Source organism: Heloderma suspectum, chromosome 4 (genome assembly GCF_057233095.1).
Source record: "Heloderma suspectum isolate Gila_16-S chromosome 4, 16-S_ref, whole genome shotgun sequence".
NCBI classification, from domain to species: Eukaryota; Metazoa; Chordata; class Lepidosauria; order Squamata; family Helodermatidae; genus Heloderma; species Heloderma suspectum.
This window is the reverse complement of record NC_139461.1, coordinates 79,712,297-79,737,526: the sequence shown is the minus strand read 5'-3', so window position 1 is coordinate 79,737,526 and position 25,230 is coordinate 79,712,297. Positions and strand designations below refer to the sequence as shown.

Sequence of the window (25,230 nt, the reverse complement as noted above, 5' to 3'; positions counted from 1 at the left end):
GGCCCATCTGTATTTCTGCTAGCCATAAAGATAGAAATGTATACCAGGACAATGCCTGTACAGTGAATCGTTTATTTAAAACGAGAGCACTTTGGGGAATTCCAAAGTATGCGTGGCAGAAATCTCTTCCTTGCCTTTGTTGCCTGGTGTCCAGACTGACTTCGGACCAGCATAGACTGACTGGACTCGACTAAAACAGAGCTGTATTCCTTTCAAGGTACCCCAAGCTGCACAGCATGGTGATTCGCTGCTACCTGCTGATTCAGCAGTATTTGGAAGCCTTGATGGCTCTCACCACCATGGCCTCGCTCCGAGACCACAGCACTCCTGAGACTCTCAACATCATGGATGACATCATCACTGCACCGGGCAAAGATAAGAATGGCCGCGGCCATATGCTAGTCATTAGGATTCCCTCTATTCAGCTGGCCATGCTGGCCAAAGAGAGGCTACAAGAAGCACGGGACAAACTAGGCCTGCAGTATCGCTTTGAGATTATCTTGGGGAACCCAGCTTCAGAACTTATTGTGGCCAAGCACTTTGTGAAGAGATTAAAGGTTAGTATATACTTGGTTGTTCTTTGACTTGGGTATTAAATTTCCCATGGAGAAGGGCCATCATAAATATGTAGGAAAGCTACATTTCACTGGACCTCACTAATTCAGATACTGTCTCACCTTGACCATGCAATATGGTGCTCTGAGTAGGCAAACTTATTTTTTTAGTATTACATCAGTGTTTAAGAAATAATACACAACAGTTGATGGCCTAATAATTTGATCATCATCCGTGTGCAAAGGAAAAAAAAAAGATAGCTGCAGGTGTCCCTGAGCTATTGCATTATTAGTGGGTATACTGCATTAGCAAAACTCCTAGGATTTTGCAAACTGTTACAGCTTCTGAGACTGGTGTTGCAGAAGTAATATGGGGCAAAAATGGGATATGGTGGGGACGTGGTGGAGGATGTCAGCATTGAGTATAAGCTTATACATTGGGGCAAGCAACCTATTTTTTCTGGGGGCCAGATTGTCCCCCTGGATCAAGCCAGGGGGCCAGCCCCACCTCAAAGCCCCTTCCCCTCCCATGACATCACCATGCCCCATCCACTTTTTCTTCATGCAGGGACGTTCTTCCTGCCCCACTGAATGGAGGAATCCCAGTTATCCCTGATCTATGACAGGAGATAACAAATGGATTCCCTTTTGTGTCACTCTCCACCTCATGGTGCACCATGTGTGGGAGAGTGCGCAGGTCAGGGGGAGGGGTCTGCAGATGGTGTTCAACTCTCCGTGGGCTGGACTGGGAAATGCTGCATGACCAGATTAGGCCTGTGGGCTGGAGGTTGGCCTCCCCTGTTATACATGTCGATAGAGCCAAGGATCCCCCGCTGCAAGGTGGCTGCCACAACATTTGCATATTAACTCACAAACGTAAGTCCCAAGTAGCAAGGGCCATTGTCCAAATATGCTACCATATTCTTACTGAGTTTAAGGTGTTGACTAGTTTGACTGCAGACAATCATCCATAGGATCAGGCTCTTAGTACGAGATCACTCATAATGCAGTTTTTTATTCAGAATAAATAGCAACACAAAACTGTTGTTGTTGTTGAAAAGTAACAGTTCACTGAGGATCACAATCCTGTGTTTACAAATCATGGGATAAGCAGGGTGGTCTCCAAAAGGATTAGTCAATTTCTGCCTAGTGGAGAAAGTCAACAGAGAACCCTGAAGATAAACAAAATGTATCTGAGCTGAGCATGATTTACAAAGACAACACCTCCATTCCTTTCCCCTCATTTCAGTCTCAAGTGATGTACAAACCACAGTACAGGGTGATTATATTTTACTTCATGCATCTGAGCAGAACCCATGGAACAGGATAATATAAACTTGCAGTCTCCTCTTGAGCAGGAAAGATTGTGAGCTTACCCGGTGGCATGATCCAATCTGCACTGTTTCCCAATCTATTCTGCACTGAGGTGCAGATCACCAGTGGTCAAAAGGAAGTCAATCACTAAGAGAAGAGCTGACGTCTTCCCTTAGCCCTGAGAAAGGAATTAGTCACAGGCCTCTGCACAGGGGAACTTCTAAAACATACTGCACCATACTGACTCATTGACTCACTGTTAGGTGTCCAATTTCTGACCTATTCTTTTACCTCAAAAGGAGTGATTCATAATACATAGCATATCTATGAGGGGGCGAGAGAGAGAGGAAATGTCAGATGGAGAAGAGCAAACATCTGAGAGGGAACTGTCACTGGAAGTTTCTTCCTTCCTGTGCACACATCTTCAAGGCAGTTTTTGTTCAGTTAATCCCCTCTAAAGAGAACATCATTACATATAAGTGTGGTGAGAGACCCTAGCTATTTTTTAATAGCCACGTCATTGGGTGTTTTTGTTTGTTTGCTTGTTGCATACTTAAAGCGAAAGTACACATCTCTGTTTGGGTAGTCAGGCTTAGATTTCATGCTTCAGCTACAATTGCTAGCCCTTAGAGACAAGCAGATTTAGCCTCGGATACCCCATCCCTCTACCTGTGCTGCAGTTTGTCCTTTCCTTCTTCCTCCCTTCATTATATGTTACTTATTGTATAGATCCAGAGCCACATACACCAGAGGGAAGCAGGGAAGGAGGAAAGACATACAGATCAAATCACCACTCCATCGTTCAGAAACTTCCTCCATCATAGATTTTTTTAAAGTTACCACAGCCTTGTCCTCTATGCAGTCTGATGACTCTTGCAACAACTGATACAGAATCCTATGTATGTCATCCTGAAGTGAGTTCCATTAGGTTTAATGGGACTTACTCTAGAATAAGTGTATTCAGGATTGGACTCTTGTTTGCTATTCGGAGTGGTTTTCTGGATGTGAAATAAGTAGTTCTACCACTTCCCATTCTTGCTAACACCATGTATTTAAAGGAGTAGTCTACTAGAGCTGTGCAGGGACCTTCTGATCTGCCTCAGAGGCTGCTTTGGGGCTTCTGAGGCAGGACCAATTCGCTTTGGGCTGATTCAGGGGGGCCCTGAACCACTTTGGCCTCTGGAGCCAAAGTGGAATTCAGCTGGCCGAATCCCACTTCTCCCCCCGCCCACATGCTGCACAAGCCCCCAGTGCCTTACCTGGGCCCTCAGAACATGCACTGGCAGCCATCTTGTTGTTCCAGGGAGTCGTCACCACTACCACCATCTCCTGGACCATTTGTGCAGGATCTATGTCTGGAAATACAGGGGGTCACCATTTAAAAAATAGTGACTCCCTGGAACAAGAAGACAACTGCCTTGCGCATTCTGAGGGCCCAGGTAAGATGCTGGGGGCTGGGCAGCGGTGGCAGCAGTGTGGCTGGGCTTCCGGATTGCCCCAAGGCACGTCGGAAAGACCTGACTTGCTTTGTTCCACTTCATTCACCTTGCCTCAGAAGGGGCCTGAAGCACCCCATCAGCTCGGAGTTCAAGCATTGGGCTGAAGCAGTGCACAGCCCTGTATTCTACATCATTACATGTTTGAAATAACTGGACAAGTTTGATTTGATAATTCATTGCAAGAATCAATGTTTTTATCTTTTAAAACAATCCAGAACTTGATTCTTAAATATGCTAGACATGGAGAGAGAAAAAACACATTATTTTAGAATTTTTAAAGATAGGAATTTTTGGCCCATGATCTGGACATCAAATGTAATTGATCTAATTATTAGCATTTTTTTTTCCTCTAAAAATATCCTGACTGGCCCCCTTCACTGATACCATTTAAGGCAAGTGGTTGATACTGGCTTGCCACTAATTGCTGGAACTTAGTCTCTTCTATTAATCAGCACTGTAATGCTCCAACGTCCAAAGAAATACCATATGACTTATACTGAATTAACTACTCTGATTGCTTTCCAGATTAATCTCTAGGTGAGCTAATCTAATGCTAAACATTCTCTTCCTAATAAGGTTTCTTTGTGAAACCTTAAGGTAGGATAAGGAGGAATATCCAGCTCACTGGTTTCCTTTGCTATACATGTTAATATCCTATCTTCCCAGTGACACTGACAAACCTGATTTTTAGTCCATTTATTTGGACTGTCCCTCAGTAGTTTTAGTTCAATTAATGATGCAATCCTATTGTAACAGAAGAGTGAGTGGAGGGAATGATTGACAGCTGAGACCATAATGGTGGATGGAGAAAGTCAGTTAGAAGGAGAACGGGGGAGGTCAGGGAAGGAGGGAGTTGAGTTAGGAAGGACAGAGATAGTGAGAGAAATTAGGGGTCAGGTAAATTAGTGAGCAGAGTAAGAGGCGGGGTGTGAATGAGATGGGAGAGAAGCTATTGAAAGCAGATATGTGGAGTTAGGTTTTAAGAACATTATTGTGATTATTTCCCCATGTCACAGGGGGTTGGACTCAATGGTCTTATAGGCCCCTTCCAACCCTACTATTCTATGATTCTAAGACTGCTTATTCTGTCTGAACTGTTACATACATATTCATTCCTTTAAATACCTATGTTTTGCCCTGAGTGGAATTGAAGACTGGTATATTTCACCCCCACATACTAAGTATATAAAGAGGAGAGTCATACTGCTCTCTGTATAAATCAGTTGGTGGTGGTAGCTGGTGTTTTGGGGAGCCATAGGGGATTAGGTCATGATTTGGTAGCAAAATGGTGGGATTCAAATTTGTGAGATCAGAATTTATGGGAATTTGTTTTGACAAAGTAGGATAAAAGCCTTGAACCACCCAGAGAGTTGATGACCAGAGCTTTAAGAGAAAAGGTCACAGAACGGTTACACTCAAGTAATGTTTAAAATATTGATTGGTTTGAGTTGTATTCGATTATACCTATATATGTCTACTCAGAAGTAAGTCTCATTGAACTCAATGGGCTTGCTCCCACATATGTAAGCAGAAGACTGCAGTTTAAGTGAGAGGGCTTTTAAGAAGTTAATGATAATTTTAGAGCAAAGCTTGTCACTTGTAAATGTTAATGTGAAAAAAATGACATTTTAAAACTTGTATGGTTTGGTAAAAGTATGACTTTGATTTACTGTATAGGGGCAAGGAATGTTCCATTGGTCCAAACTGCCATAGTTTGCTCTCACTGTTGTCACTACTTTGTTCTTAAAGTAGAACCCTTAGTTCTAGCAGATTTCAAGTGTTAACAGTTTTATTTTCATTCTAATGAAATATCTGTGGGGTGTTGGGTCCAAAGAGTTTCCAATACTTTAAGTAACCATTTGTTTTATTTTAAAAAAAAGGCACTGCCAGCCTATTCTGTGTCCTCGATAGTAGTTAATCATTCCAGGATGTTACTGTTTGTAATGCCAAGATAATTTTGTTTCTTATGAGAATAGATAACTTCTTTTCTTTCCAGTGACTGATGGTAGAAATATATCATCATGTTTGCTTGGAACTAAGTCAGTTTTTAATAGGTCTTATCCGAGTGAGGCATGTGCGAATCAGCAAAATTTGAGCTCACCGAAGTTTTCTGAATTCCATCTCAAAGCTCGTTCTGTCTCGTGTCTATATCATTGTGGACTTTTTCTTTTTTCTTTTTGTGTAAATATTTATGCATAATTTCCCAGATGTACCACATCAATTGTGCATGTCTTTGAAATGTACGTGTTCTTCTCCCATTGATTAAAGCTATTTGTGTGCATTTTTCAAAAGAATGCATTTTTTCACGCAGATTTTTCAAATATACAATGCTGCCAGACACATGTTTTTAGACATACGCGAATCACATTGCAAGCTCGGAAATGTTCAGACTTCAGCTGCAGATTTCATCTGAGTCTATGTTTGGTCTGGAAAGTGTGAACTGGCTAAATCCTGATCAAAAATGAACTGAAATGATTTTTCATACGTACATCCCTACACCAAGTACAGCTTTCCCCAACCTGGTACTCTCCAGATGTGTTGGACTAAACCCCCATCATCCCCAGCCAGGATGGCCATTGGGGTGATGGGAGTTGTAGTTCAGCACATCTAGAGAGCACCAGGTTGGGGAAGGCTGGCCTAATAAGTGTATTTACAACTGAAGTCTGAGACATATTGAGACCATCAGCCCTGGCTTTCTTTTAAATCATGTTATTATATTTTAATTTGTCTTTGGCTATGGGAAACAAGTCACTACCACTGTCCGTTTTATATACAGTATTTACCTTGCTGGTATGATGGGTTCTCTTCACCTTTCTGGAGTTAATCTCTGCAATATAAGAAGCTGATGTGTCTCCAGCTTTATAAAAGATCTTAATATTTGCTTTATTTCCTTATTGGCATTGTTATACTTGATTGGATAACTTTCTTCATCCCTGACAAATAAGAATATTTTGTTCTTCGCTTATCTTCCCAATATATCACCTTTATTTCCCCATGTCACAAGTGCGTTTAAGTGAGGCTGAGGGATAATGAATGTTCCAAGGCCACCCAGTTGCAAAGCATTGGATTGCTTTGGAAGCCAAATCTACAGGAAGGGAAAGAGAGAAATATGCAGCAGACCATCTGCATCCTGATAGCCCCAGAGAACGATTGAATCTGGATACCTGTGCAAGGACTGTTTTTAGTACAGAGAATGTATGAGAAATAATGAAAAATTGATTCCAAGCTTTCTTGCTGTTCTTTTCTCACAGGCGTGGAGAGGAAATGAACGAGACGATTGGTTTCCTCATACTTACCAGGATTTGGAAGGTCTGCCTTGTATTGTTGTTTTAACTGGCAAGGACCCACTAGGGGAAACATTTCCCAGGTATGTTCTGAGTGCAAGTATTATTTTAAAACCTTAAATATCTGCATAATCTCCAGCTTCTTATTTTAAGTTACAATCTGATAACATGGAGTGGCACAATTATTCCCTCTTGGCTGAAGAAAAACAACACACAAACTGTTGTAAAAATATGTTGTTGGTTGAAAGGAAGATTGATCAATTGATTGATTTCAAAGGTTTTATAGACTCTCCTTCAGCAAACTATCATGGTAGTGTATAACCATGATAATAAAACTTCAATAAAAATTACACTTAACAGCAAAACATCAGGGTAAAAATTCAACAGAAAACTTCAGCAAAACAAAGAAAACCCGCATACAATTGATATTAAAGCTTAAAATCCTGGCAATTAGAAAAGTTTTTGCCTGTTGCTAGAATTACATCATAGTTGGCAGCAAGTGAGTCTCCTGAGGATGACATTCGAAAAACTTGATGCCACAACTGAAATGGCCCTCTAACTTCACATGGTGGCAGGATCTGGAGGAGAGCTTCAGATAGTGGGTATGGGTTTGGGGCAAGCTCCTGTGGTAGAAGGTGGTGGTATGAACATTGCTTAAGAATAAGTCCAGTGACCATTGTTCAAGATGCTAAGGACTTTTGTCGCTCAGTTCACAATAGAAAAATAATCAGTAACTTTTTTTTAAACCCTCCTTTGAAGTTCTGAGGGAGGGCAAAGTATGTGACTCACCTTTTGAAATGGTTACTCCTTAATGCCTAGAGCAATTCTTCCTCCTGGCAAGGTTGCACGAGATTGGTTGCATTCATTCTCCAGCATTGCTCCATGCTTCTTTCTATCCTGTCTTGGGTCTTTACACAAAATAAGGAAACAGAGCGGTTTTGATCCAACAGGAAATAAGCAGCAACCATTGCTCCCCTCATCAGGTTTGGGAAAGGGAGTCTGTCTGTCTGGCAGTACAAAGAGAATTGCTCCTAAGGAATCGTATGAATCCCTTCTTTGCCAGCTGCACTCCCGAAGAGAATGGTACTGGTTATTTCTAGAGAGATAGTTGTAGGAAGGATGTGGGAAACAACCCCCAGGGAAGGAAGCAGCTCTCCATCTTTATCAATGAAAGGGAGAAAGCATTCTGCTGGGTCAGGTTAGAAGATAAAAGACTAAAATACCAGCTGCCTTTCTCAAAGTTAAGAGAACAAATTAGGGGTTTTTCCCCACCAGTGGCAGCAATGGGGGCCTAGTTATCAAGATCATGAAGCTGAAGCAGCCCCTCTCCTTGCAGACTTAAATCCTCCAGATCCTGAAGAGCAACATTTGATGGTGACTTTATCCTTGGTCATGACTTCAGAAGGTGAAAAAGCCCCCCAAGATAAATGTGCATAATTTTCAGTACATGTGGGCACACTGTCGGCTCAGTCTGCAGCTCCTACCTCTGTATTTGTAGTGGCCATTCCTTTTTGCACAAATGGACAGGCAGCTAAAAAGTTTCTAGGTAACAGACACCTCAAAGTTGGGTTCTAACTAGTGGTGCCTCCACATTTCATAATTAGTCAGCTCATTGGTCCAAACTCATCCGTTCATAATGGTCACCTTGTAGCAAGCCTAAATCGATGTATTACAAATTTGCTATTACATTTTGAACTGATTGCAAGCTTTGGATCATGTGCTGTCTGCATCTAAACAATGCCATTTCTGCGCATGCACTGAGTTGGTTTAACCCTTGAATGATCCAGTGTGCCCACAACTGCTTTCCTCATGATTGTCACAACCATGGCAGCTTGTCTGTGAGCGGGAAGATTCTGCAGGTCCATCTTCTTTCCTCTATATACCAGCAGTCAGCAAGTAAACATCACCTGATATCATCATGCAGGCTGGCCACACGAAAAGGACCAATCAGTAAGGGGGCACATAACTTGATGATGCATGAGATCATGCTTCACTACGCAGTTCCAAACTACAGCTCCCTTATGCACTTTGCTATTACACATGTACAAAAACTTGTGTACGTGGAATGAGATCTTGAATTAAGGGAGAACTATCATTCAACTCACATGGATGAATTTGTTACTTTCTGAATATATAACAAACTAACTTGGGTGAGTTTGCTCATCGCTAGTTCTAACAGCTATACTTTAAGACAGCTCTGATGGCAGATGCATCTGTGGAACAGTTCATCTCTTGTGCCGTCGACACTACAATACTGATGTGCCACATCTACGGCTGAAGCAACAGAATGTTTAGCTATCAAGTCCAAGCCCTAATATAGTGAGTCATCCCTGCATAGATCCCAAGTTGGGTGATATCTTTAGGAAGTCTTCACAGGGAGTATGAGACATTCTGATCAGTTCACAGGAAGAAGGCATTAAATTTCCAAAATGGTCTAGTCTGCTTGGTCTCTTTGGGTGCTTCCAGGTAAACTTTTTATTCTGCAATTGCCCTGCCTTGTTCATGGAATTTTATGGGGAATTGTATTCCAGATGATGTTGTCTCCCATTTGTAACCCTCCCATGTTTTCCCACCCCTGCTTCCATCTTTTTTTTCTGATTAGAAAAAAAATCTGTTAAGGAGAAAAAGACAGAATAAGTGCATAGTGCCTTTTGATTGGTAGAGCTAGGAGCCCTCAGTCTGGAAGCACCCTTTGGCCTGGAAGCACCCAGCCTCAGAAAACTCTTTGTGTTTGGGGGAAGTCCAGTTGTAGTACTAGGGTCTTATTCTGGCTTCAGCCTAGGAGCTGTTACTGACATAAGAGTGGGCTCTTTTGAGTCAGAAGAATGATACATATCTAACCCAAACTGAAAGACATTCTGATTCCAGGTTCTTTCCCTGGACAATGGGGATCAGGATATCTGTCAGGGCACCTCTGCAATGCCTCTTTCAGTACTCATAAAGCTGGATGTGAGCGACCCTTAATTTATGTAGGGATGAAGATAGCCATCTAATAGCAGAATCCTACACATCTCTACTTAGAAGTGAGTCTCATTGAACTTACTTTAAGTAAGCCTACATAGATCAGTGGATAACTGGGATGCTTCAGAAAACATTGGTCTTTATGGGCAGAGACCTGAATTCCCTGGCCTGCCTCTAGGAAATGTTAATGACCAAATTCCCATCGGGTTTCTACAGTATCAGAATTTAGTGATTTAGCTGGTGAGTTGCCACATTCTTGTAACGTATGACAAGAAGGTGTACATCAGTTGTCAGGGTGGCATTCAAGTTCTCCTTACTGCCCAGGAAAGACACTGTACTATTGTGTGGATGTGTATTGCCATCTTGCTGAAGATAAAGCAAAGAGGTTTAGCTGAACCCAAAACATAGAGAGATGGCAGGTAGCTAAGGAAGCTCAGAAAGCCTTCAATGAATTTGTTCATTGCTTCAGGGGAAAATACCTGATGGCCCTTTGCAAAAGCTCCAGTGAGATAGTTCCCATCAGCAGTTTGCCATAAAGGGCTAACCTTTCCATTAGCATTTTGCATTTCCATGATCCAGAAGAACCGTACCATAAAATCTAGTGGCTTCCCCATTGGTCATGCATGCCATCAGCCTCTTAAGCCTATGTCAGGTGCAGATGACTATAGTGCTGGATATAGTGCATCAAGGACCTCTGCAGCCTCATGATTTGCCTAACACTAGCTGAAAGCTAGAGAAAGAATGGGGTTATCTAGCAGACATACTAGCATGAACAAGAGAGACAAAACAAATACAAGCTTGCACTGCACAAACAGGGATCATGCCTTGACATGACGGAGGTTGATTCGACTGCCCATCTATTGAAAGAATGTGTGAGAGCATCCCGCCCCTCGTTGATGCATGCTCTGGCCACACCTTCACTGGCCTTGTGAAAGGGCTCTATGCACATACTGGCTTGTGTGCATAGAGCTCCTCCACACAAGGGGGATCCTAGACCTATGGAAACACTTTGAATTGCAGGGATCTCGAACATGGATGGTTCAGAATTACTGGAGTTCCTTCAGGAAGGTGTTTGCCAAGATCTGAGCACCAGCATGTTTAAGATTATTTGGTTTATCCCAGAGAGGATGACTACAATGGGCCTTCACATTTTTACTTAGACTGGATCCAGCCTGTAGAAAGAAGGAGGTCATATCTACACTGTTCCAGTTCATTTTTTATGTTTAAAAGAATTCAAGCCTGCTTCTAGGGATGTTGGATAAATCCGCAACAGAATCAAATGAGTTTGGATTTTTATGAATCTGGCCCATGGATTCTGCAGTGAACTGGCTTTTCGCCAGTCGGGTGGATTCAGCAGACTTGTGGACAGTTTTTCTAACTTTCCCAAAATATGCACAAATTTAGTAATAGAAAAATATGCAAAATAAGAAAAACAGCTGTCAGTGTGCATTTCCTCCATAGGCTAAAGCATGAAAGTGTATATTTTAGGGGATTCCTGCATTTTCACAAGTGCGAATTTGTGCAAATGTTAATCTGTGCAAATTCAGAAACTAAAAAAATCTGATTCCGTCGATGAGTCCCGTCGATGGAACAAAAGCTGCCTGACAATCCATGAAACGCAGATGGAATGGATTTTACACAATCCATACATCCCTAGCTACCACTCAGCCATCTTCCAAGGTAGCATTCAATTGAAAACCCCAACAATTTTCTTTAAAATATATTTAAAATCTCCACCAGCAGTGAAAACAGCAGCAACAACAAAATAACAATAAAAGCAGGTATAGCGCAGTAAACAGTTTAAATGAGATAAGAACTACTTCCATTTGGCTTCTACCAATGCATCTTGGGATTTGTACTTTGGCTCAGATTCCTCTGTTAGACTGTGGTTCTCTTATGTTTTTCAGGGTTTTCTGGAGAGAGAGAATGAGTATTAAACCATTCTAAGTCTGAAATATAAATACACCAGAGTGTGCTTTTGTTCACCTTGGCAAGAAAGGCATTTTTCCTAAGCAAAGAGGGTATCCTTTGGGTTGGTGACACATAGGCTTTATAGTCCTAGCCCAGTGGTGCACAACCTTTTCGGCCCCGAGAGTCGCATATGATGTTGGCGTATATTTTCTGCAGTTCTCAGTTCATATCTCCTTCTTCTTTCTGTACAGGTTACTGATACACTATCACACATATGTATGTTGTTTAAATAACAGAAAAAAGGAATCTAGATATGGTAGTACAAACGGAGCAGGAGTCCCTTTTGTCCTGTAATTGAATCAGTGAGCCCATATGTATTGATTAAATCATAGTAAAAAAAAACACATCCTGATGTGATCACATTAGTCATATTTGCACAATGATTTACTCAAGCACTGATGTGCACCTGTGTAATCTGTGTGTGCGTGTACTGGGGGAAGGGATGAACTGACAAGCGCAGCAAATTGTGCATGCACAGCAGTCAGAACAAAGGCTAGAATTAAACAACAGAAGAATTATGTCTTGCTAATGTATTAGTGCCATTCTGGAAACAAGATCTGATAGTTTGAAATGCAAAATCCAGGGAGAAATTTGGATGGGGTGAAAAGTGATGGAATAAGATTTGATGGTAAACTGAGAAATCCCTATGGCTATCCAATCAAAGTCCCCATCTCTGTTACAGGAAAACTAATCCTTTCTATTTCACACCTTCATGGAACAGTACAGATAAGTAACTCACATTTTAAAAGGCAAGAATGCCATTCCCCCGCCCCTGTCCCCAAAAACTTCCTTATATATTTTCCAGGTCTTTGAAATATTGTGATCTTCGACTGATTGACTCCAGCCATTTAACTCGCACTGCCTTAGAACAAGAAGTAGGCCTGGCATGTTGCTATGTTTCAAAGGAGGCAATCCGACGTCCTATTGTGGCCCTTGACCTTAGCGAGAAGGAGCAGGAGAAGGCCAGTGTCGGTGAGAATGATGCTGATGAGCTGTTGATCGACTTGGAGAGACCTCAGAGTAACAGCAGTGCTGTGACTGGAACTTCAGGTTGGCTGTTTATTTTACCATTCTGTGTTGCCCTTGTCAATGAATGCTTTTTGTCTTAGGCATTCGATTTTCTGGATGTGTTGTGAAATCAGTAGGAATGTAAGAGGTGATGCCATTTTTTCAGGAGAAAAGAGAAGGATGGGATATGATCTCAAGAGTTGGAAGGACAGATGAGTGGGAAGATGGTGTAGAGGGGGAAGTGGCAAGCTATGGCCTCTCCTGGACAGAGATAGCTTGACCACAGTGGTACAGGCACTAGTAACGTCAAGATTGGACTACCGCAATGCACTCTATGTGGGGCTGCCCTTAAGGCTGGTTTGGAAGCTGTGGCTAGTGCAGAATGCAGCAGCTTGGCTGTTGTCAGGAGCTTTTTCAGCATGTAACTCCTTTGCTGAGGGAATTGTGCTGGCTGCCTATTCACTACCAGGCCCGGTTTAAGGTTTTGTTTCTAGTGTATAAAGCCCTAAACAACTTGGGACCAGGAATCTCAAGCACTTTCTCCCTTACCAACCTTCTCAATCACTGAGGTCATCAGATGAGGCTCTCCTGGTGGTTCCGCATGGACCTATGGCCTAGTTGGAATCCACCTGGAGTAGAGCCTTCAGTGTGGTAGCTCCCTCTCTGTGGAATTCTCTGCCTCTGGTTGTCAGGCAGACACCAACGTTGTTTTGTTTCCAGCACCTGCTGAAGACATTTTTATTTCAACAAGCCTTCCCTGATTGACCAGCCACTGTTTTTTATTGGTATTCTGTTTGTTAATATTGTGTTTATTCCTTTTACTGTTCACTGCTCTGGAATATATTTAGATATGGAGTGGTATATACATTTTGAAAATAAAATAAAGGTGATCTAAATATGGCACCCCTTCTTGGATCACTGCCTTGTTGTGGCGACGGGGCTTGCATAACTCAGTGAAGCCATAAGCTATGCCGTGCAGGGTCACCCAAGATGGACAGGTCATGGTGGAGAGTTCTGACAAAATGTGGTCCACTGGAGAAGGAAATGGCAACCCACTCCAGTATTCTTACCAAGAAAACCCCATTGAACGTATCACAAGGCTAAAAGAGATGACGCCAGAAGATGAGCTCCTCAGGTCGGAAGGTGTCCAATATACTACTGGGGAAGAGCAGAGGGTATTTCCAAGTAGTGCCAGAAAGAGTGAAGCGGCTGGGCCAAAGCCGAAAGGACACTCAGCTGTGGATGTGTCTGGTGGTGAAAAGAAAATCCGATGCTGTAAAGAACAATATTGTTAAGGAACCTGGAAGTTAGGTCAATGAATCAAGGTAAGCTGGAGGTGGTCAAACATGAGATGGCAAGCTTGAACATTGACATCTTGGGAATCAGCGAACTAAAATGGACAAGCATGGGCGAATTTAATTCAGGTGACCATCATATCTACTACTGTGGGCAAGAATCCCTTAGAAGAAATGGAGTAGTACTCATAGTCAATAAAAGGGTGGGAAAAGCAGTACTGGGGTACAATCTCAAAAATGATAGAATGATCTCAGTACGACTCCAAGGCAAACCAACATCACAGTAATTCAAGTCTATGCCTCAACCACTGAGGCCGAAGAAGCTGAGGTTGATCGGTTCTATGAAGACCTACAAAACCTCCTAGAACTAACACCAAAAAAAGAGGTCCTTTTCATCATAGGGGATTGGAATGCTAAAGTAGGAAGCCTTGGTGTACAAAATGAAGCAGGACAAAGGCTAATTGAGTTTTGCCAAGAGAACACGCTGATCATAGCAAACAGTCTTTTCCAACAGCACAAGAGGTGACTCTACACATGGACATCACCAGATGGTCAATATCGAAATCTGATTATGTCCTTTGCAGACAAAGATGGAGAAGCTCTATACAGTCAGTAAAAACAAGACTTGGAGCTGACTGTGGCTCAGATCATGAGCTTCTTCTTGCCAAATTTCGGCTTCAGTTGAAGAACGTAGGGAAAACCACTAAACCATTCAGGTATGACCTCAATCATATCCCTTATGAATATACAGTGGAGGTGAGGAATAGATTTAAGGGATTAGACCTGATAGACAGAGTGCCTGAGGAACTATGGACGGAGATCTGTAACATTGTTCAGGAGGCAGCAACTCAATCCATCCCCAAGAAAAAGAAATGCAAGAAAGCAAAGTGGCTGTTTGATGAGGCTTTACAAGTAGCTGAGGAAAGAAGGGAAGTGAAAAGCAAGGGAGAAATGGGAAGATATATCCAGCTGAATGCAGATTTCCAGAGAATAGCAAGGAGAGACAAGAAGGCCTTCTTAAATGAACAATGCAAAGAAATCGAGGAAAACAATAGAATGGGAAAGACTAGAGATCTTTTCAAGAAAATCGGAAATATCAAGGGAACGTTTTGTGCAAAGACAGGCATGATAAAGGACAAAGAAGGCAGGGAACTAACAGAAGCAGAGGAGATTAAGAAGTGGTGGAAAGAATACACAGAAGAACTATACAGGAAAGATCTTAATGTCCCTGATAGCCCTGATAGTGTGGTCACTGAACTTGAGCTGGACATCCTCGAGAGTGAAGTCAGGTGGGCCTTAGGAAGCATTACTAAGAACAAAACTAGCAGAGATGACAGCATTCTAGCTGAGCTATTTAAAATCCTAAAAGATGATGCTGTTAAAGTGCTGCTCTCAATATGCCAACAAATTTGGAACACTCAACAGTGGCCACAAGACTGGAAAAGGTCAGTATACATTCCAATTCCAAAGAAGGGCAATGCCAAAGAGTGTTCAAAGTACCGCACAATTGCACTCATTTCACATGCCAGCAACGCTGTGCTCAAAATCCTACAAGCTAGGCTTCAGCAGCATGTGAACTGAGAACTACCGGAAGTACAAGCTGGGTTTCAAAGAGGCAGATCAAATCGCCAACATTTGCTGGATCATGGAGAAAGCAAGCAAATTCCAGAAAAACGTCTCTTTCTGCTTCATTGACTACGCTAAAGCCTTTGGTTGTGTGGATCACAACAAACTGTGGCAAATTCTTAAAGTGATGGGAGTACCAGACCACCTTACCTGTCTCCTGAGAAACCTGTACGAGGGGTCAAGAAGCAACAGTAAGAACCAGACATGGAACAACCGATTGGTTCAAAATTGGGAAAGGAGTACGACAAGGCTGCATATTGATTGGTTCAAAATTGGGAAAGGAGTACGACAAGGCTGCATATTGTTGCCCTGCTTATTTAACTTATATGCAGAGTACATCATGAGAAACGCCGGGTTGGTTGAATCACAGGTCGGAATTAAGATTGCCAGGAGAATTATCAACAACCTCAGTTTTGCAGACAATACCACCCTAATGGCAGAAAGCGAAGAGGATCTAAAGAGCCTCTTGTTGAGGGTGAAAGAGGAGAGTGCAAAAGCTGGTTTGAAACTCAACATTAAAAAAGCTAAGATCATGGCATCTGGCCCCATCACTTGCTGGCATATAGAAGGGGAAGAAATGGAAGCAGTGACAGATTTTATTTTCTTGGGCTCCAAGATCACCGCAGACGGTGATTGTAGCCATGAAATTAAAAGACGCTTGCTCCTTGGGAGGAAAGCTATGGCAAACCTAGACAGCATAGTAAGAAGCACAGACATCACCTTGCTGACAAAGGTTAGTATAATCAAAACTATGGTTTTCCCAGTAGTAATGTATGGCTGTGAGAGCTGGACTATAAGGAAGGCTGAGCACCGAAGAATTGATGCTTTCGAACTGTGGTGCTGGAGAAGACTCCTACGAGTCCCCTGGACTGCAAAGAGGTCAAATCAGTCCATCCTAAAGGAAATCAACCCTGACTGCTCATTGGAAGGACAGATACTGAAGCTGAAGCTCAAATATTTTGACCACCTAATGCAAAGAGTAAACTCCCTGGAAAAGACCCTGATGCTGGGAAAGATTGAAGGCAAAAGGAGAAGGGGATGGCAGAGGATGAGATGGCTAGATAGCATCACCGATACAATGAATATGAACTTGAGCACACTCTGGGAGAGAGCGGAGGACAGGAAGGCCTGGCGTGCTATGGTCCATGGGGTCACAAAGAGTTGGACACGACTTAACGACTGAACAACAACAGAATATGGCACAGCCATTCCCTATTCAGTAACTGTTGTGTGAGGATAACTGTAAAATATCATTAGTAATGGACATCTGCTTCCTTATACACAGAATATCAGAACTCTCAGAATTAGCCTTGCATGTAGGTGGAAGGCTTAAATGTCCTTCTAACTTAGCATCAAGAAAACTATGCTGTCACTTGCTTTCTAAGCCAGTTGTACATCATTTCTTCTGATGCCATATGTGCCTGCCCGGACCTTAAGATCAGCATCAGCGGCCCTTCTCCGTGAGCCCCTGCCAAAGGAAGTGAGGGGGGTGGCTACTAGGAGGAGGGCTTTTTCTGTTGTGGCACCCCTGCTCTGGAATGAGCTCCCTCGTGAGGTTCGCCTGGCGCCTACATTGTACTCCTTTTGGCGCCAGGTGAAGACCTTTTTATTTTCCCAGGCTTTTTAGCTTTCTAAATTTTTATCTTTGCTGTTTTAAATCTGTATTTTAAATTCCTGTACTGCTGCTAGGTTTTATTGTGGTTGTATTGTTATATTGTGGTTTTAATGTTCTATATATTTTAAATTGTTTTATTGTGTGTTGTTTGGTTTTAATTTTTGTGAACCGCCCAGAGAGCTTCGGCAATTGGGCGGTATAGAAATGAAATAAATAAATAAATAAAAATGTAGCCTAGAGTCACAATGGTGATCTCTATAGACCAGCCTTCCCCAATGTGGTGTCCTCCAGATGTATTGGACTACAACTTCCAGCATCCTGCAGCCAGCCATGCTAGCTGGGAATGCTTGGAGTTGTAGTCAAACACATCTGGAGGGCAACAGGTTAGGGAACGCTGGTCTATAAAGCTGTAGCCCAGAAAGCAGTGGTGACATCTATGCTTCTCTTAAGGCAAAGCTGCTACCACAGACCTATAGATGGGTGGTAAAGTGAACCATGATACTATGCCCACCATGCTGGTCTGTCATGTCCTTCAGAGTGAGAATATTGGAGCCTGGATGATGCAGAAATTAGAGCAGGGGTTGGCAGATGCTGGGCTTGCAGGATCTGCTTTGTTTTTTACTAGAACCCTAACATCCAGGAACTAGAGCCCTGTGCAAATGTCACACACTTAGAGTTAAAAGAATTCTGATCCCAGGAATGTGTTTAGAGCATGACAACTGAATGGCGCTGCACATGAAAATCTGTTCCTTCTTGCCCTGAGCTTTCTTCATTTCAGCAGTATAATTGAGGGCTGGGGAGAGTCATTTTGTCATTGCTGTTTTTAAATAATTGAGAGTCAGGAATCCTTGCTGATCTACTGCACATTACCCAGAGATATACTAGTAGGTGCATATCGACCTTCTGCCCAACCCTGGGTTAGAGCATTGAACTAGGGCTGGAGAGACCCACGTTCAAATCTTCACCCAGCCATTAACCTCATTAGATGACCTTGGGCCAGTCACTCTCTCTCAGCCCGACCTGTATTCTTGTAAAGATAAAATGTTAGTGGGGAACCTTTCCTGGCTGGACCCTGCCTTGAGCTCCTTGGAGGAAAGGTGGGATGTGAATGTAATATATAAAGGAAGTATGGGAGTGACCTTGGCCCATGGCTTGCCTGGCCTTTCTTCTTCCATAGGAGATCTGGCTGGTTAGTTCAAACCTTGTGAAATTCATCTTGCTTCCTCACTGCCTCCTTAGCTATTCCAAGTCCAAACCTGGAGAGGATCCCTGTACTTGTAAGAGTTGCATAGAAGTGACAGTTTCAACAGGACTGGCTTTTCTTAATCACTCTGCTTATTTATTTCTATTTATTTATTTAAAATTATTTTTAAGCCACCTTTAAGGGTAGAACCTAGAAAGACAAGATAAGTTGCACCTGGTGGAATGTACCCTTCTGTGCATCTCTTGGGACTCATGCAGACATTATGCTGCTAACGCTTCAACCACGATCAGGAGTAGGCCACAGGATATTGCTCTTCAAATCCTGGTTTCAAATCCTGAACAACAAAACCTAGTTAGAGTTAAGGTGCTGACTGGCATGAGGGAGATGCTTGTGGTGGGGAGGGAGCACATGATCCCATGGCCTCTTCATAATCCCCTAATCATTGTTAAAAGATTGGGAGTGTACTGGTCCTTAAAGGTAGAGGGGCCTGTTCAAACCTGCTAATCCTTTCCACCCTTGGCTTTCTGTCTGGTAGCTTCCAAAGCTGTGTTGCTGTAAGGTTGCCACCTCTTTCCAGGTCTTGCTCCTAAGCCATTAACAGCAGGTGATTTGAAGACAGTAAGCAGGCAACACTTTTTAAAATTCCTATCTACCTGCGAGGATGAACATCAGCTATTGAATTTCTTTCCATCTGGCTGCTGTTAAAGTGGAAAAAGTGACAACCATGTTTGCTCATCCCATTCCTTCTCTTCTTAGACCCTGTGCATCAGGCTCCCCCAACTGGGTGCCCTCCAGATGTTTTTGACCACAGCTCCCATCATCCTTCTGCTGGTGTGGCTGGTGTTGGGGTGATGGGAGTTGTAGTCCTACACATCTGGAGGGCGCCAGTTTGAGAGAGACGGCTCTCTCCTATTGCTTAAGGCAGAGCTCCTATGCCTCTAAAAATGTATGATAGGCTGGGCTGATGAGGACAGCTGTACCCATTTCACTTCTGCTAGTTGCCAAAGGTTTACTGCAGAAGACCTGGCTGGTTCTCTTATTGACCCACTGTCATTTTCAGCTCTTGGTTTTTGGGGCTGTTTGAAAGCTCATAGCATGGGTAAAAACACTTGCGGTATAAAAGTTATAGGGCAGCAAATGAGTGATGACACTCTGTACTGTATTTTATTAAGTATTATCTTTCTTTCTTTCTTTCATTCTTTCTTTTCTTTCTTTCTTCAGGTTCTATAGCAGAAAATGGAGTGAGTTCCTCCAGTGCGGCAGACAAGTCTCAGAAGCCGCTGTCATCCCTGAACTTCCAGAATGTGGCCAGTAGCTCAGTCGATGAAATCTTTGCCACTGCGGAGAACTTGAAACAAGAATGTGACTCTCTAGGCAACCAGATAGCCAGCAGTACCACTTCTAAAGTGTCAGCAGCATCCCCTTCCATCAGCCAAACGTTCCGGTGGCCTAGCCAGTCCATGAAAGACTGCAAGGCCTTGCGTGTGTCCTTACCCCGGACTGTGATCTTGTCTAAAGCTGCCTACTGCCTCCTTGGCTCACAGAAAAGTGGACAACCGCCTTTCTTTTCTTCTCTCTCACCTCATGCCGATGTGTCTTGGGTGAGCTCTCTGAGGCCTTTGGTGCACAAGGACATGACCAGTGAAGAGCAGTCTTTGTACTACAGGCAGTGGACCACAGCTCAGCAACACCACGCGGACTACAGTAACCACAGTGAAACCACCACCAGCAGGAGCTTTCACCCTCGACGGCTACTTCTTACAGGACCCCCACAGGTAAAAGAATGGCCATCTTGTGGTAGACAATTTGGTCAAAATGGTTAATAACTCAGGGAAGACCTGGGTTTAGCCCATAAAAATACATGTTAGGAGACAAGCAATGTGATTATTGAGGTAATTTAAATGCTTTGCTAGTGTCTTCCATGCTCCATGTTTATGTGCTTCCATAATTGCTGCATAGAACACTTTAGAAAGTGGGCACAACTATGTAGGTTTATTTAATGTCGGTAGTACTCTAATTCCAGATGACCTTCCAGTGCCATCTGCATGCTGCTGTGTGTCTCTTGTTCACCATGTGCCAGTGTGCTAATTAAGCCATGGGATTTATGCTGTAGAGCAGAGGTACTGGCATCTGCATGGGGTTTGGAGCAGTGTTTGCACCAGGTGGTGAAGCACCAGGCAATGTTTACAATGAGACTGACAGTGGCTACTCTTGCACATAACTATAAGCAGGATTCTTGCCTTATCCTGGCTTACTATAAACAGCAGCTTGTTGGTGCACACAGCCTATTCACTCCTGCTTTGCTCCTCCCTTCATGTGAGCAGGTAAAACTAGCCAGGAAGGGACTGGTTATCATGGTTCAAACTTGGGATCTTGGGGCAGTATCCAACTGTGGCATTTTGTTAGCACAAATGATGTCGCTGTGGCAGAAACTAGGTTTTGAACTATACGCAAGACAAGAATCCAACTAAAGTTATGTTTGCGCAAGCACGGCTGTGCATTATACTTGTGCAACTTGTTGTGCAATGCATCGCACATAACCCTTGTGCAATCTGTTGAGATCGACAGGCATATGGTCAAGGAACACCTCATTACTTTGAATGAGTTCAAATCTCCAGGGCCAGATGAACTGCATCCTAGAGTCATAAAGGAACTGGCAGAAGAACTCTCAGAACCGCTGTCTATTCTCTTTGAGAAATCATGGAGGACGGGGGAAGTGCCAGATGACTGGAGGAGGGCTAACGTTGTCCCTATCTTCAAAAAGGGTAAAAAGGAGGAACCTGGGAACTACAGACCAGTCAGTCTGACATCAATCCCTGGGAAAATTCTGGAGCAGATCATAAAGCAATCCATCTGGAAGCACCTTGACAACAATGCTGTGATTACTCAAAGCCAACATGGTCAAAAACAAGTCCTGCCAGACAAATCTGATCTCATTTTTTGATCAAGTAACCTACCTTGTAGACTGTGGGAATGCTGTAGACATCATATACCTCGACTTCAGCAAAGCTTTCGAGAAAGTGCCCCATGATATCCTGATGAGCAAACTAGCTCAAAGTGGGCTAGATGAAACAACGGTCCGGTGGATCCACAGTTGGCTACAGAATCGGACTCAAAGAGTGCTTATCAATGGGACCTTCTCAAACTGGGGAGAGGTAACGAGTGGGGTACCGCAGGGCTCAGTCCTGGGCCCAGTGCTCGTCAACATTTTTATTAATGACTTGGAGGAGGAGGTGCAGGGAATGCTGATCAAATTTGCAGATGACACAAAATTGGGAGGGATAGCTAATACTTTGGAAGACAGAAACAAAATTCAAAGTGATCTGGATAGACTGGAGCGCTGGGCAGAAAACAACAGAATGACATTTAATAGGGATAAATGCCAAGTTCTGCACCTAGGAAAAAGAAACCAAATGCACAGTTACAAGATGGGGGATACATGGCTCAACCACACTACAAGCGAGAAGGATCTTGGAATTGTTGTCGATCACAAGCTGAATATGAGCCAACAATGTGATGTGGCTGCAAAAAAGGCAAATGCTCTTTTGGGCTGCATTCATAGAAGCATCGCTTCCACATCCTGGGAAGTACTAGTCCCCCTCTACTCAGCACTGGTTAGGCCTCATCTGGAGTACTGTGTCCAGTTCTGGGCACCACACTTTAAGAAGGATGCAGACAAACTGGAGAGGGTTCAGAGGAGGGCAACAAAGATGATCAGGGGACTGGAAACAAAGCCCTATGAAGAGAGACTGAAAGAACTGGGCATGTTTAGCCTTGAGAGGAGAAGACTGAGGGGAGATATGATAGCACTCTTCAAGTACTTGAAAGGTTGTCACAGAGAAGAAGGCCAGGATCTCTTCTTGATCATCCCAGAGTGCAGGACACGGAATAATGGGCTCAAGTGACAGGAAGCCAGATTCCGGCTGAGCATCAGGAAAAACTTCCTGACTGTTAGAGCAATAGGAGAATGGAACCAATGACCCAGGGAGGTGGTGGGCTCTCCCACACTGGAGGCCTTCAAGACGAGGCTGGACAGCCATTTGTCAGGGATGCTCTGACTTGGATTCCTGCATTGAGCAGGGGGTTGGACTCGATGGCCTTGTAGGCCCCTTCCAACCCTACTATTCTATGAATCTATGAATTTATGCTATATTTTCTCAAAGAGTTTCCCCCTCTGGTTTTGGTTTAGGTTGGGAAGACTGGCTCCTACCTGCAGTTTCTACGAATTCTCTTTCGCATGCTGATCAGATTGCTCGAGGTGGATGTATATGATGAGGAAGATATTAATACCAGTAAGTACTAAGGGCCAATTCTCATTTCTAAGTATCCATTCTCTCTGTCAAGGGTGTAGCTTCCAGAGTGCCCTGGGAAGAGGGAAACCCATTTAATTTTGTGGTATAGATATGTCCACAGTGTTAAGTGAGAGAAACTGGCATTAGCAATGGCCCACCTGAGCAATCAGACTAGGAATGCATGAATCTCTGTTGGTCAGGGAGAATTTGATTTCAATGTCCTTAATCATGATTAAATAACATACATGAAGTAAATGCAAAGAGCATTTTCAGGGACAGGAAGCTGCCTAAGTTCTGCAGACACTAGGATGAATTGCCCATCCTTTGGGCTTTTGAAACTATTCTAATATGAAACGTATGCCCAGTACAACAGTGAAAAGCAAGCTTTCATTCAAAAGCTATATAACAACAACAACAACGACAGCATGAGGAGGAAGAGGAGGAGGATATGTGTGTACACCCCACTTCCAAGTGGTGAGAAGTTTCAGGGTACCAGCTCTTACCTAGGATTCAGTTCCCTTAGAATAGGATCCACAATCCCTCTCAGCTCAAGGGCCAACTTCTATTTTGGAGAAGCTCTCAGGAGCTGCATTCCAGACAGTGAGGGGAGAAGCAAAATGGATGGCAGCCAGAGGCAAAGAAATGATATCAAAAGTCCAAAAAATACCAGCATATTTTAGCTTAAAACACTTGTTGCCAGTAACGAAGCGTTAGGAAAGGCATTTCAGCCTTTTAGAATGGGGGGGAAATTGCATAAAAGCCAAGAAACCATCAAACGTTCAGTGGTTGGGAGAAATGGGGTGTGGCCACAGAAAGGGGATGTGGCCTTTTGGGGAACCTCAGAGGGCCATATTTGGCCCCCAGGCCTGAGGTTTTGTACCCCTGCCTTTGAAGGAGGTCGCTGGAGGCTTACGGCATTTCTGTGATATAAGACTGAGCATAAGATGAGGATTCAGAGCATTAAGACTCCAGCAGATTCCTGTTCTCCATCATGTATCTAGGGAAACCATAGTGCCACAGAATTTCCTGCAGAGAGCAGGGCCAGCTCTCTGCGTCCTTTTCAGATCCAGTTCCAACATGGACTGATTTCTTTCTACAGACTTCACCTGCTCCTCCCCTTCTCTAGCAGGGGAAAGAAGATGAGTCATCTCTGCCCATCACCTCTGCCAGGGATGCATAACCTTTCTGCCCCCAAGGCAAAAATCCAGTGCCAGATGCTGGGCTGCAGGCTGCACATGGGCATGCACACACACACAACACACACAGTGTGCGCACAGTTGCACACACACATTCCCCCCCCCCCCCCCGGATGCACACACATAAGCACTTGTCGCTGCAGAGAAACAGCGATCTCACAGGCGAGGTCACTAGGGCTTGCCTCTCCTACCCCAAGCAATCCCCAGTGAGATTGCTGCTTCTGCACTGCTACTAGCAACAGGAAAACAGTGATCTCGGAGGCAGAGTCTTGTCCCAGCAAAGCCCCAGCATTTCCCTGCCGCAGTCCATGGGCCATACCGAGAGCTTCGAGAACCATGTGTAGCCTGTGGGTTCTGTACCCCTGACCTGTGCCTTCTTGGGCCATCCTAGCTCCCATTGAAACACATTGCCAGAATGTTACCATCTATCAACTGTCCTTTAAGAGGTCTTAAGAGATATGGCCTCAAGGTCCCCACACTGATAGCTCCACTTACAGAAATCTTAAGGTTAAATAGTTGGAAGGAGTGCTGAATCTCTTGGGCACTGGGCTGTCAGGGACCCCTGAAAGGTAATTCAGACCAGTCCCCAACCCACATCCTCCTCCTCCTCATTATTTGATAAATATTTGTGTTATTCCATTTATACAATAGTATAATTTAGGACATAATTTGTCATCCTAGAAATACATGTCATCATTCCTGTTTGTCAATGGAATCTAGCTTTTGTAGCAAGAATGTTATTGGCATTAACGGACTTGCTGGTTCAGACTCAAAGCCTCCATTCTCCGGTAGTGACCTGTCCATTGTCTCTGTAAGCTCAGAAGCTGATCACGGTGATGACAGCAAGCCTGTAATTGCCTCAAAATCTAGTGGTATACTCTCCCTGAACATGGAAGTTCTGTTTTTGAGTATTATGAATACACTTTGATAGACTATATTCTCCATGAATTTGCTTAACCCCCTTTTAGAGCTATCTGATCTAGTGGACATTACCATGTTTTGTAACAATGAATTACATAAGATAATTATGCATGTAGCAGAAGTTTATTTTATTAGTCCTGAACCTGTAGTCCAGGGGTAAGCAAACTTCAGGCTTGTGGGATCTACTTTTTTTTTGTTTTTACTATAACCCCAAGATCCATAAACCAGAGCCAGGTGCTAGGGATGTACACGTAGAATTAAAGAACAGGGTGCCACTAAGCACATTCTGCCCTTGGGAATTTGTTTTCAGTACCAAAACTGAACTGAGCTCAGTTCACAGTTCTTTCACACAAAAGCCCAGTACTGGTTATCTCAGGCTTTCTTCATTTCAGCAGTCTAACTCAGGTGGCAAAAATCATTTTGTTGTTGCTATTGTTAAAACAGTTTAGAGTCTGAAACCATTGCCGATGTACTGCAAATCATCCAGAGA

General features: G+C 43.4%; 1 protein-coding gene across 1 annotated transcript in view; it reads left to right on the top strand.

The window, feature by feature from the left end:
- Positions 1–25,230, top strand: part of GREB1L (GREB1 like retinoic acid receptor coactivator) — a 229,354-nt gene that overhangs the window by 181,096 nt on the left and 23,028 nt on the right. Inside the window, exons 20-24 of the mRNA XM_084849730.1 lie at positions 218–557; positions 6,619–6,734; positions 12,389–12,633; positions 19,553–20,106; positions 22,521–22,623. Of these exons, the coding sequence (XP_084705856.1) occupies positions 218–557; positions 6,619–6,734; positions 12,389–12,633; positions 19,553–20,106; positions 22,521–22,623 (1,358 nt within the window). The remainder of the gene's footprint in view (positions 1–217; positions 558–6,618; positions 6,735–12,388; positions 12,634–19,552; positions 20,107–22,520; positions 22,624–25,230) is intronic.